At 43.9% G+C, this 14,394-nt stretch overlaps 1 protein-coding gene across 1 annotated transcript in view; it reads right to left on the reverse strand.

The window, feature by feature from the left end:
• Positions 1–772: 772 nt before the first annotated feature.
• LOC129834119 (uncharacterized) overlaps positions 773–14,394 on the reverse strand; it is a 45,495-nt gene continuing 31,873 nt past the window's right edge. The window contains exons 6-7 of the mRNA XM_055898869.1: positions 12,012–12,080; positions 773–2,890 (exon numbers count right to left, since the gene is read on the reverse strand). Coding sequence (XP_055754844.1) covers positions 2,736–2,890; positions 12,012–12,080 — 224 coding nt within the window. The 3' untranslated portion in view covers positions 773–2,735. The remainder of the gene's footprint in view (positions 2,891–12,011; positions 12,081–14,394) is intronic.

The raw sequence follows: 14,394 nt of genomic DNA on the forward strand, positions 1-14,394 counted from the left end.
CGCTTAATTTAAAATAGAACGGATACCAACCTTAAAACGAGATAGGGAATAGGGCAGAAAGGTAACTAGGCTGTGTGCAGACAACTGAGCATAACGGTAGGCTAAGCATCTCTTATCCAAATTGGGGATAGTGGAGTACTACAAATTCTGCCCATGTGATATTGGCTGCTGGCCAATGTTGGCGTTCGTTTGAAGCCACCTTTTGATCATACATAGGTTTTTATTTTTTAGAAAACACTAATTAGTGGATATGAGGCCCACAAGATAGACGCATTGCTGGCATCAAATACCCACCTTGCCTGTTTGTAAAAATCTCCATACACAAAAGCATGTGGGCACCACACACGCAAGCTCACGTAAATGCACACACACACAAACGGATACAGACAGATGCACACACACACACTTAACAAATTATTTTAGTAATTCAGAGCAGCTGCAAGGGGGTATACTGTCGCCAATAAACAGCTATTTACATCACCATAAAACTCTGCTACAGCTATCATGGCACAGAGCCAACAGCACGCACAGTGCCAGCAACCGTAAAACACTAAGTAGCAAACTACCTGTTAAATGTGTGAATGTGTGCAGACTTCACACAGACACCATAACGCACATTCATACAAGCGCTGACGACATAGGCATGTTTGTTCGGAGTTGCACACTTCTACCGAAAAGTTGTGCCCTGCTGAACACGACCCAGTGTTTGTTCATGCTCCTCCCTCCATCCATCTCTCCAGCAGACATGAGACTTTGACCACACTACACCTCCTCTCATCCAGTTTATTACTTTATTTTTCAGCAACAAAAGGGAACAAAAGAAAATGAAGGCTACAGAATTCTCTTATCCATTTTTTCTTACAATGTAAAACAAAAAATGCAGCACTACGCTAATGTGTAAGTAAAATAAGATTGAAAAAAAACAGAGGGTTAAAGATTTTTCTTTAAGATACACAATATTATTTTACGACGATTCAATTTCTATTCAATTTTTCCTCCGCGCTCAGCTTGCAGCCCCACAGCCCCACCTATGGCCAGGCCCCAACCTCTCACTCAGTGTTCGCTGTTTGGCAAGAAAGAAAGAGGTGTGTGTGTGTGTGTGTGTGAGAGAGAGAGCGCAAGTGAGAAAATCAATACTGTGGAGAAATGAGAATGAAAGAGGGAAGGATTAATGGAGAGTAAGGTGGGTGAGAGCAAGACATGCTGTCTGGAAACGGAATGGAGAGAGTGAAAGGAGAGAGGGAGAAAGACAGTGGTGTGCGACGGGCAAGGGCAGGAAGAAGGGAATCTGTGAAAGAAAGAGGGCATTAGAATCCCACTGAGGGGTCGGGATGGCATCGAGAGACAGAGGCGTCGCAGAAACATTTCAAACAGTGGGGGCTGATGGGAAATGAAGTCCACGGCTAAGATATTATGAGTTATATCGAGCGAAACCTGAAAAACCATGAGCGTCCCACTGAATAACTTTGTCAAAGGTTCTCCACAAATTCAGCACACTCCAATGTGTACCACTTGATTTTGCTCTGCGCACGTGGGTTGAACTGTATGTAAAAGAGTGTTTGTGTATGTATGTGCGCATGTGTGCAGGGAGAACCAGATTTCGATAGAGGCACATATAGAGGTCTCGTGACAGCCCTTTGCTTTTGTGTCCATCTTAGAAGTTTATCCTTGGCCAGCACCCGTAGTAGCATGAACATCATGGCCAAAGGAAATCTCAAGGGGTGTGTTTTCCGTCTCCATAGTGACTAAAACTCACTCGGGGAGATGGATTAAATCGCTGACAGACAGACTGTTCCATTTTTAATCCAACCCCCCCTAACTAGGGGACGATCGGTGCCTGTTGTCTAGAAAGAAAGTTCTCTCTCCCAAGTTACAGAAAATGGCTGCTGTGTCAACAGCAGCAGGCAGGTCAGAAAGGGAGGGGGTAAAGGGAAGGGAGTTGCAATAGTCCAACCCCCCCTGCCTCTCCCCCCTGTAAACCCCTCTAATTGTATTCTCCCACAACCTGAGGTGGTGGTGATGATGATAAGGACAGTAGCAATAAGCAGCAGAGGGCTATAGTTTTTTCTGAACAGGGATGTCCCTGATCTGGAGATGGGAGGGGTTAAGGCTGAGAAGCAGTGGTGGGTGTGATACGCTCAAAAATCACAAAACAGTGGAGGGAGAGGGATTCAAGAGATGTCTTGGGGTGGTAGGTGCCCCCTTAGGTACAGATCTAAGATCAACTTAACCTCCCTTGCATCATACCCTTAATCACTGGATTGAGCTGAACTCAAAACTGACCTTAGATCAGTGTTTAGGGGTTAACTTCATCCCACTCTGTGATAATAGTGATGAAATGAGGGGGCTCTGGTCTTTATTATGAGGTTGGCAGACCGGGAAGTGACAGATAGGTGACTTTAGCAGTCCCTTGTCGGGGCGCGAAAACTAGAAGTGCTTTGTCTGCTTATTTGAGTTAAGAGCATTGTCACAACAAAAAGGGGCACTGGGGAGAAAAGTGAGTATAAAGTGAGCATTTGTCTCCGTCCCCATTTGCCACCTTTTCCCCGAAGTCTCCACTTACACACTTTCTCACATCGATTTAACAACGCAGCAACAATGCTTTAACACCAATCCTATTCTTTTAAGAAATCCATGACGGGGTCTGTACATTTCTGGATAAAGATGAATGATTCAGGACGCAGTCTCTTTCCTCTTCCTTGCTTTCATCATCGGGGTTTGGGTTGGGGGGGGGTTCAGGAGCACTCCTCACCGATGCGCTGGCATGAGCGGCCCATCTTGCAATAAAGCTTGACCATCTTGAGGGCGGCTTCTTCGCGCCCGCGCCCCAGGTGGTCGAAGAGGCAGTTGTGTTGCTCGGGCAGCCGGTGGAGCATGCGGGACACATAGCCTGTTGATGAGAAAGTGAGATGTTTTTTACTTTTTATATATAGCATGAGTTGACACACCCAAAAATGTTGTAGAGGTGCTGACTATGCTCTTCGCCGAAACGGAACGAGTGTGATCGTATACTCCCTTAAAAAACCTTTGCTTGAAAAACGAGACAAAAGCATTATCAATAGAAATGCTTGTCCATTTTGAGAAGCTGTAGCCAGTGTACTCAAAATAGTCCCAATTAATCTAACAAGAAATCTGTCATTCATTTTGACGTTTTGACGAATAGATCTATGTTACATCTAAGTAAGATGTTTGGTGGAATATTTCTCAATGAAACGAGTCGTCTCATTGAAATACTTTATTGAAGAATCCATACTGTTGACCAATCTCCGATGAAGGGGCATAAACTTCAGCTTGCCTCCAGAAAAAAATGTGTGCCCGAACAGGCGAAAAAACCCTCACTGAAGTACAAAAGTAACAAAAACATCACAAAACGTCATCATAATATATGTACAAACTCTACCGAACTGTTTTGGCTGGGAAGCATAAGTCTTTTGGACATCTCCAAACCTTAATGCGACATAGGGGAGTGGTGGAGTGGGGAGATAATGAGGCAGGAGTAACGTTCTCCTTTTTCAATTGGTTGACAGATGTGTTGTTGCACCAATAGTTAAACTCCCTTACTTTTATGGCCCTTCCCCAGTTTTTTTAGGCCTCATTTTGTCCTGTTCGGGAGCACCCTTGTTGTTAGGCTCCATATTTTGACAGTGACGGGCAGGAAAGGGGGACAAAGAAGATTAAATGAAGCTGTGAATAGATAGAGAGGAGATGGAGAAGGGGTGCAGGAGAGCGTACTTTTTCAAATTCTTTCAAAAGTTAAATTGGGCACAGACCACGATCCCAAGTTAGCTAGCTACTACAGTATAGCGGCAACATTTTCTGTAATACGTCAATACATCCAGATCCAATTCAATAGAACAGAGACAAGCAAATGCATCTCCACGTTGTAAAGCTTCAACCCCAGCTAATGCAATTGCAGCTAATGCAACTACCAGGGCTTTGTGGAGGGCCTACACAATGGGAACCTCAATGACAGACTTGAGAACAGAGTATAATAGCATTAGAATACTTTATTCTCTATACTCTGTTCTCAGTTCTTCAGTATTCTAATGCTATTATACTCTGTTCTCAAGTCTGTGCTCACGAGAACGCCAATGAGTACATCAAACACCGAATCGCAAATCAGTCCTTAGAAGCTACAACGCCTGTCTTCAATACTCTACGCCTGAAACATGTAATCACAAATCAATTCTTAGGAGCTAGGACTGACCTCGAGTCAGTCATTAGGAGGTACAACACCCACCATCACTACACTCCAGCCTGAGTATCATTGTCAGTCAAAGATCCCTGATCTCAAATCAGCCCTTAGCAGCTAATCTGCCTGAGTATCATTGCCAGTGAAGACACTACCACCAGCGATCCTCCCCACTGAGTCTCCATTGTGTCGGCCCTCCACAAAGCCCTGGTAGCTGAAAGGAGTCTCAATAATACAGAGAGAGAGAGAGCGACTCGTTAGTTACGTTGGGAGTCTTAATGTATTCGTTAATATGCATAATGTTCCTGACAGCGACGAACACTGATTAAAGTCTCAGAGCGACAGCGACCGAAGCGCCCTTTAATTGAAGAGTGGCGGAGGCAATTATTAAGCCATGCACAGGAATGAATAAAGAAAGATGTGGTAGTGGGTGGGGTGGGGTGGGGTGGTGCTACAGCTGGGCTAGCATGGAGCCGAAGGTAACGGTGGAAGTGGGAGTGGCTGAAGGACGCAATCGGGGAGTGGGATAGGGAAGAGCGGTGCTTGGTGGGAGTGTGAGGAGAAAGAGGTTTGGTGACTAAAGTAACTGATGTGTGTCCCTGAAGTGGTGTGACTGTTGTGTACATATGGACACATGCAATAGAGCATGGTTAATGTAAGATAAAAGGGACAAAGCTATTGCTATTGTACACAAAAATGTTCACAGCCAAAAACAAAGCCCAGCCAATAGATAAACGGATCATCAAGTGAGGTACTTCTAAATGACAAATGGCAGGGAAAACCCTTTCTCGAGTGATAGTTAATTTTGCTGTGAAAATGCTGCTAGCTCTAAACAGAAGGTGCCATCAATTTGGCGGCGAAGCATTCAGTCACCAACAGCGAGACGTGTCATTAAGCCATCATTAGAATGACTCGTTGTCATAATAAATAGCAGTGCTACGCAAGCACATGCGTTGGCTTCAGTAATGATACATTAAGTAGCCTACAACTACTGCTTTGTGGCTGAAATGATAGGCTTACTAATATGATATGATTGTTATCAGATATATATATATATATGTGTATATACACTGCTCAAAAAAATAAAGGGAACACTTAAACAACACAATGTAACTCCAAGTCAATCACACTTCTGTGAAATCAAACTGTCCACTTAGGAAGCAACACTGATTGACAATAAATTTCACATGCTGTTGTGCAAATGGAATAGACAACAGGTGGAAATTATAGGCAATTAGCAAGACACCCCCAATAAAGGAGTGGTTCTGCAGGTGGTGACCACAGACCACTTCTCAGTTCCTATGCTTCCTGGCTGATGTTTTGGTCACTTTTGAATGCTGGCGGTGTGTTCACTCTAGTGGTAGCATGAGACGAAGTCTACAACACACACAAGTGGCTCAGGTAGTGCAGCTCATCCAGGATGGCACATCAATGTGAGCTGTGGCAAGGTTTGCTGTGTCTGTCAGCGTAGTGTCCAGAGCATGGAGGCGCTACCAGGAGACAGGCCAGTACATCAGGAGACGTGGAGGAGGCCGTAGGAGGGCAACAACCCAGCAGCAGGACCGCTACCTCCGCCTTTGTGCAAGGAGGAGCAGGAGGAGCACTGCCAGAGCCCTGCAAAATGACCTCCAGCAGGCCACAAATGTGCATGTGTCTGCTCAAACGGTCAGAAAAAGACTCCATGAGGGTGGTATGAGGGCCCGACGTCCACAGGTGGGGGTTGTGCTTACAGCCCAACACCGTGCAGGACGTTTGGCATTTGCCAGAGAACACCAAGATTGGCAAATTCGCCACTGGCGCCCTGTGCTCTTCACAGATGAAAGCAGGTTCACACTGAGCACATGTGACAGACGTGACAGAGTCTGGAGACGCCGTGGAGAACGTTCTGCAACATCCTCCAGCATGACCGGTTTGGCGGTGGGTCAGTCATGGTGTGGGGCCGCACAGCCCTCCATGTGCTCGCCAGAGGTAGCGTGACTGCCATTAGGTACCGAGATGAGATCCTCAGACCCCTTGTGAGACCATATGCTGGTGCGGTTGGCCCTGGGTTCCTCCTAATGCAAGACAATGCTAGACCTCATGTGGCTGGAGTGTGTCAGTAGTTCCTGCAAGAGGAAGGCATTGATGCTATGGACTGGCCCGCCCGTTCCCCAGACCTGAATCCACATCTGAGCACATCTGGGACATCATGTCTCGCTCCATCCACCAACGCCACGTTGCACCACAGACTGTCCAGGACTCGGATGCTTTAGTCTAGGTCTGGGAGGAGATCCCTCAGGAGACCATCCGCCACCTCATCAGGAGCATGCCCAGGCGTTGTAGGGAGGTCATACAGGCACGTGGAGGCCACACACACTACTGATTTTGACTTGTTTTAAGGACATTACATCAAAGTTGGATCAGCCTGTAGTGTAGTTTTCCACTTTAATTTTGAGTGCGACTCCAAATCCAGACCTCCATGGGTTGATAAATTTGATTTCCATTGATCATTTTTGTGTGATTTTGTTGTCAGCACATTCAACTATGTAAAGAAAAAAGTATTCAATAAGAATATTTCATTCATTCAGATCTAGGATGTGTTATTTTAGTGTTCCCTTTATTTTTTTGAGCAGTGTACTTATTTTCCACCATAATTTGCAAATTAATTAATTAAAAACCCTACAATGTGATTTTCTGGATTGTTTTTCTTCTCATTTTGTCTGTCATAGTTGAAGTGTACCCATGATGAATATTACAGGCCTCTCTCATCTTTTTAAGTGGGAGAACTTGCACAATTGGTGGCTGACTAAATACTTTTTTGCCCCACTGTATAGTGGTGTGCCTTTCCAAATCATGTCAAATCAATTGACTGTACCACAGGTGGACTCCAATCAAGTTGTAGAAACATCTCAAGGATGATCAATGGAAACAGAATGTCTGAGCTCAAATTTGAGTTGTATAGCAAAGGTTCTGAATACTTAGGTAAATAAGGTATATTTTTTTATTTTTAATACATTTGCAAAAATTTCTAAAAACGTGTTTTTGCTTTGTCATTATGGAGTATTGTGTGTAGATTGATGAGAAACATGCTTTATTTAATCCATTTTAGAATAAGGCTGTAACCTATCAAAATGTGGAAAAAGTCAAGGGGTCTGAATACTTTCCGAATGCACTGTACTGTGTGTCAACACAGGAATGTTAGCATACCTGCACTTGTATGAGCACGAGTGAGTGTAAGCATGTATGAGCCTCTGTATTTGCTTGCATGTGTATAAGTGTCCCATGTGTATGTGTAACCTTTATTTAACTAGGCAAGTCAGTTAAGAACAAATTCTTATTTACAATGACGGCCTACCCCGGACGACACTGGGACAATTGTGAGACGCCGTATGGGACTCCCAAAAACGGCCAGATGTTATACAGCCTGGATTCGAACCATGGACTGTAGTGACGCACTGCATCTCAGTGCAAATATCACTGAGATGAGGCACCACGTTCATCTGTACAAACAATAGTACGCAAGTATAAACACCATGGGACCACGCAGCCATCATACCGCTCAGGAAGAAGATGCGTTCTGTCTCCTAGAGATGAACTGACTTGGTGCGAAAAGTGCAAATCAATCCCAGAACAACAGCAAAGGACCTTGTCAAGATGCTGGAGGAAACGGGTACAAAAGTATCTATATCCACAGTAAAACGACTCCTATATCAACATAACCTGAAAGGCCGCTCAGCAAGGAAGAAGCCGTTGCTCAAAAAACAAACACGCCATATACTTGCGTGCTATTGCTTGTACAGATGAACGTGGTACCTTCAGAGGTTTGGAAATTGCTCCCAAAGATGAACCAGACTTGTGGAGTTCTACAATTTATTTTCTGAGGTCTTGGCTGATTTCTTTTGATTTTTCCCATGATGTCAAGCAAAGAGGCACTGAGTTTGAAGGTAGGCCTTGAAATACATCCACAGATAAACCTAGACTTGGAGGTCTACAATTTATTTTCTGAGGTCTTGGATGATTTCTTTTGATTGTCACATGATGTTAAGCAAAGCGGTACTGAGCTTGAAGGTAGACCTTGAAATACATCCACAGGTAAAACTCCAATGGACTCAAATTATGTCAATTAGCCTATCAGAAGCTTCTAAAGCCATGACATCATTTTCTGGAATTTTCCAAGCTGTTTAAAGCCACAGTCAACTTAGTGTATGTACACTTCTGACCCACTGGAATTGTGATAGAGTGAATTATTACTGAAATAATCTGTCTGTAAACAATTGTTGAAAAAATTACTTGTGTCATACAAAGTAGATGTCCTAACCGACTTGCCAAAACTATAGTTTGTTAACAAGACATTTGTGCAGTGGTTGAAAAATGAGTTTTAATGACTCCAACCTAAGTGTATGTAAACTTCCGACTTCCAACTGTACATACCCCAACAAGAAGCCATGGATTACAGGCAACATTTGCACTGAGCTAAAGGGTAGAGCTGCCACTTTCAAGGAGCGGGACTCTAACCCGGAAGTTTATAAGAAATCCCGCTATGCCCTCCGACAAACCATCAAACAGGCAAAGCGGCAATACAGGACTAAGATCGAAACGACCTACACAGGCCCGACGCTCGTCGGATGTGGTAGGGCTTGTAAACTATTACAGACTTAAAAAGGGAAGCAAAGCCGAGAGCTGCCCAGTGGCACTAGCCTACCAGATGAGATAAATAATGTCTATGCTCGCATTGAGGCAAGTAACACAAACATGCATGAGAGCATCAGCTGTTCCGGACAACTGTGTGATCATGCTCTCCGCAGCCGATGTGATTAAGACCTTCAAACAGGTCAACATTCACAAGGCTGCTGGGCCAAACGAATTACCAGGACGTGTACTCCGAGCATGCGCTGACCAACTGGCAAGGGTCTTCACTGACATTTAACCTCTCCCTGTCTGAGTCTGTAATGCCAACACGTTTCAAGCAGACCACCATAGTCCCTGTGCCCAAGAACACTAACATAACCTGCCTAAATGACTACCGACCCGTAACACTCACGTATGTAGCCATGAAATACTTTGAAAGGCTGGTCATGGCTCACATCAACACCATTACCCTAGACTCACTTCAATTTGCATACCGTACCAACAGATCCACAGATGATGCGATCTCTACTGCACTCCACACTGCCCTTTCCCAACTGGACAAAAGGAACACCTATGTGAGAATGCTATTCATTGACTACAGCTCAGCGTTCAACACCACAGTGCCTTCAAAGCTCGTCAATAAGCTAAGGACCCTGGGACTAAACACCTTCCTCTGCAACTGGATTCTGTACTTCCTGGCGGTCCGCCCACAGGTGGTAAGGGTAGGTAACAACACATCTGCCACACTGATCCTCAACAAGGGGGCCCCTCAGGGGTGCGTGCTCAGTCCACTCCTGTACTTCCTGTTCACTCATGACTGCATGGCCAGGCAAGACTACAACACCATCATTAAGTTTGCTGATGACATAACAGTGGTAGGCCTGATCACCGACAACGATGAAACAGCCTATAGGGAGTAGGTCAGAGACCTGACCGTGTGGTGCAAGGACAACATCTCCCTCAATGTGACCAAGACAAAAGGAGATGATTGTGGACTACAGGAAGAGGACCGACCACGCCCCCATTCTGATCGACGGTGCTGTAGTGAAGCAGGTTGAGAGGTTCAAGTTCCTTGGCGTCCACATCACCAATACACTGACATGGTCCAAGCACAGCAAGACAGTCGTAAAGAGGGCACGACAAAACCTATTCCCCCTCAGGAAACTGAAAAGATTTGGCATGGATCCTCAGATCCTCAAAAGGTTTTACAGCTGCACCATCGAAAGCATCCTGACGTGTTGCATTACTGCCTGGTATGGCAACTGCTTGGCCTCCGACCGCAAGGCACTACAGAGGGTTGTACGTACGGCCCAGTACATCACCGGGGCCAAGCTTCCTGCCATCCAGGACCTCTATACCAGGCGGCGTCAGAGAAAGGCCCTAAAAATTGTCAAAGACTCCAGCCACCCTAGTCATAGACTGTTCTCTCTGCTACTGCACGGCAAGCAGTACCGGACTGTTAAGTGTAGGTACAAGAGGCTTCTAAACAGCTTCTACCCTCAAGCCATAAGACTCCTGAACAGCTAATCAAATGGCTACCCAGACTATTTGCATTGCCCCATCCTACGCTGCAGCTACTCTCTGTTACCTATGCATAGCCACTTTAATAACTCTAACCTCGTACATAATTACCTCGACACCGGTGCCCCCTGCACATTGACTCTGTACCGGTACCCCCTGTATATAGCCCTGCTATTGTTATTTACTGCTGCTCTTTAATTATTTGTTATTCTTATCTCTTACTTTTCAGGGATTTTCTTCAAACTGCATTGTTGGTTAAGAGCTTGTAAGTAAGCATTTCACTTTAAGGTGAAACACCTACTCATGTTGTATTCGGTGCGTGTGACAGATAAAATTTGGTTTGAGACGCTTTTGTGCCATCATGTGCATTAGTAGCACAATTTCGAACATTTTTACATTCGTTTTTACTTATGTTGACTTTCCCATATTGACATTTTAAGCTTCGGCAGACTTTTCTTAGCGGATGTACAATCATCGCAAATTGAATTATGTAGCATTTTAGGCCTAGAAGTGAACCTAACTGTACACTTGCAAACTCGATCAAAAAAAAGGGCTGAGGTGCTTACATTGCGAACTTCCCTTGTTTGGCTAATCGTTTGGACCAACTTCCAAGATGGTGACGGGGATTCCCCCAAGGGCATAAGACGAGGGTAAGTGGACGAGTGTGTCTTTTATGAGTTTGAAATGCAGCCAAGGGCTTGATGATAAGTTGAATCAGGTGTGCTACCTCTGTAATACATCAAATACAAGGAACGGCTGACGGCCCCCAAGGAGATGTTTGAGAAATGCTGCATAATTAAAGCATTTCCCCCATCACATTCTACAACCAAATAACAGACAACAATGATACCCATATACAATACTTTAGTTAAAATGGCCATTGAGGAAATTAGTCAAGCATCTGCCCAGTAGTCAGTTTTAGGTCAGGATTTTTCTCCTCCATCCCAGAGACGTTTCTTTCCTCCCTGGTTCGGCTGTGGAACAAAGATCTTGGCTCGATACATTTCTGAGAACTATGCCAAGTTGACCTGCGAATGTTTGGCATTCATGATCGATTCCTCCGCGCCCGTTATCCTATGGAATCTCTCTGGGTGCACCATGTAAGGAATAGGGTGCAATTTGGAATTCAGAACTCCTTTTATATCTCCTGTCTTTGTCTTTTTAATGGCTCTTCATTTTAGCGACGAGGGCCCTCAATGGAGGGTAGAAACATGTGATCTCCAGCAGGGGAAGAGGAGTCCCTTAGTCGTTTAAGTCTCGCTGACAAATGTGTGTGTGCGTGCATGTGTGTCCACTCCTTAATGTCAACCTTAATAAGATAGAAAGGCCAAATATTGCAGACATATTACATAACACTGGAGAGCCTAAACTATGGTCACTTCACTTACTTGCTCACTGAATTGCAGGTGCAGTTTCATTGCATGGGGAATATACTTAATGAAAACTACCTAACAAATGTGAGGTAGTCTACTTTCCCCATATCACTCCTTATTGCTTTCAATTTACAGTCTACCAATCGGATCAATTAACTCTGCCATTTTGGATCAATTAACAGTGGTTGATTCCAATTCCCCCCCCCGACACCAGTCTCACTCCATTCCGGCTCCGTTAAGTGGAGTTGACAGGCCCGTAGTGGGAACACGGCGCCTGACACGGAAACCTAGTGTTAGGTCCGTCGAGGCGTAGCTACCTGAGTTGCAGGGCCGTTTTGTGGGGGTGGATACTAGTATGCCTTGGGCTGTGTCTGTGCTGGAGACTTCTGGAAGAGAAAGGGAAAAAAAGAAGGAAAAGAAAACTTTTGGTTGGTGCAATCCATCAACTACAAAGAGCAGACTGACAGACATGGAGGGTCAAGGCATGATGCAATCTAGTTATTTTCTGACTGTGTGTATATATATATATATATATTATTTTTTAATAAACTAATGTTGTTTTGTGGCCCTAAAATGGCAATCCTTACATCTAGACATTTTAAGTTTGGATAGAGTCACCTATTTAGAAGTGACACAACGCAGTTTTAAAAACCAAGAGTCGATATGTGACTGACAAGTCAAGTATCTTACACTAAATCACTACAGAAAAAAAAAAATCTGTTAATTTAAATGGGTCCCAGTCATGACAGATCGCTAACTTAAAGGGGACTGTAACCACCTCTTTGTATACATAACCTACCAGTACTCCAACTGCCTTCCTTTCTCTCACCTCTCTCTCCTATGTATGCCAGGACAGATATAGCCTGGTCTGGGCAGCTCCACCGTTGTTGCAGAAAATAGCAGATGTGTCGTTGGCAATAGCAGGCTCCTGGACTAAAGGAGTAAGTGTGTGTGTTTGTTAAAGAAAGCAGACTGTGTGTGTCTGTCTCATGGAAATACAAAAAGACACGCACAATTTGTATTAACTGGTGGTCTAGGAACCACCAACGTCTCTGACTTTATCGTGCAATCCCGGTTATGTTTTTTAAATGTACTGTGTATATGACTCGTTTCAGGAAACTAAGTGTATGTCGCACTTCACTATTTCACAGGAGCGGCATTTGAACATAAACATTTCTTTTTTATCAAAATGCGGTTTTTGGCCTGAAATGCCTTCTGGAACATTAACTTTCATGTGCTTTAATAACAAACTTGTATTCCATCCATAAACATGAATACAATTGGTCAATTACCAGCCTAGTTTGTTTAGCCACAGAAAAAGTCAGGAACCTTCCCACTAGCCGTGATTGGCTGAGATAATGGGTGGCCTGGACATGCCGGGAGATGAGTTTGGATTGGTCTGCCATGTAGCGTGCTTCTGTCAATAACGTAAGCTGTTCAGTACGTCTTGACAGTACTTTCCATCGCACTATTGTTGAAAGATATAACATTAGCCATCAAGAACTACACAAGTTTTGCTACTTTTCTAAACCACATTAATGCACTGAATTCAGCAGGTGCTATCAACAGATCAGTTGGAAAAAGTGATGGGCTAATTTCTGCACGCGCCACGGTCAGTGTGAACCAGAGTGACTTGACACAACGCTGGCTAAACAGCTACAAACAAAAATGGAGTTAAATGGTTCCAATCTGCCACAAAAGCGTTCATCCATGTATACGGGTAGGAATCTAGCTACATTTGCAGATAAGTTTCTAATTTTGTAATTTAAAGCGTACTGTTAGATAACTAGCAAAGGTTGCTGGCTCGCTAGCTAACGTTAAGTGTATGATCTGTGAAGTAATATGATACGAATCAGGACTCAATTTACATTGTTAGTTATAGCCTAAGGTTAGCTAGCTAACATTGAAGCTAGTTTGTTAGGTTTAGCTACCTGCAGATTCATACTACAGCAATGACAATGTTTGTATTGGTAGTAGTATGAGTTGGGATTATGCCGGTTCATTGTTTAGTTAGCTAGCTACATGTCTAAACAAGACTCCCCTTCGGCGGGATTATTACATGACCCATCAAATTAGCCAAGTGTGTCTGGGTGATCATGGCCATTTCATGAACATGTGTACACGTCTTTACAATAGTGACCCATCCACTTATCTAGATTTGGCTGGGGGTTGGTTACAGCATTTCCTTCACATTACCCATCAACTTAGACAAGTGTGTCAAGTGTCATCAAATAATGATAAAATATGTTTATCTGGACACTCTGTTTTAGATATTGCTAATATGCAAGTAACCATTTCACTGTACCATTTACACGTTGTGCATCTGACAAATAAACTTCAATTTTATTTGATATAGGGTGTGTTTGCCACATAGCCCCATCCATATCTTTAAGGATTCACGTGAGGCTAAGGCTTAAGAGTACGGAGCGCCATTTGGGTCTTTGCATGTAAAAAAAAAAATCGGTGTGAAATAACACTATTTGACGTGTCAAATAAGCTTGTTGACCAATCAGGACCTGAATATGACTGCACGTCACATAATAATTTAACGCGTTGATACATTTTTTACGTAGTTATTACACATTGATTACACTTCCACTCGTATTTCATATGTCTCAACGATTCATCGCTATGTATGCTATTATGCTGGTCAAGTTGTCTCGCACACCTACAGTGCTGGTCATAAAAAAAAGCTAGCTA

Source organism: Salvelinus fontinalis, chromosome 35 (genome assembly GCF_029448725.1).
Source record: "Salvelinus fontinalis isolate EN_2023a chromosome 35, ASM2944872v1, whole genome shotgun sequence".
Lineage (NCBI taxonomy): Eukaryota > Metazoa > Chordata > Actinopteri > Salmoniformes > Salmonidae > Salvelinus > Salvelinus fontinalis.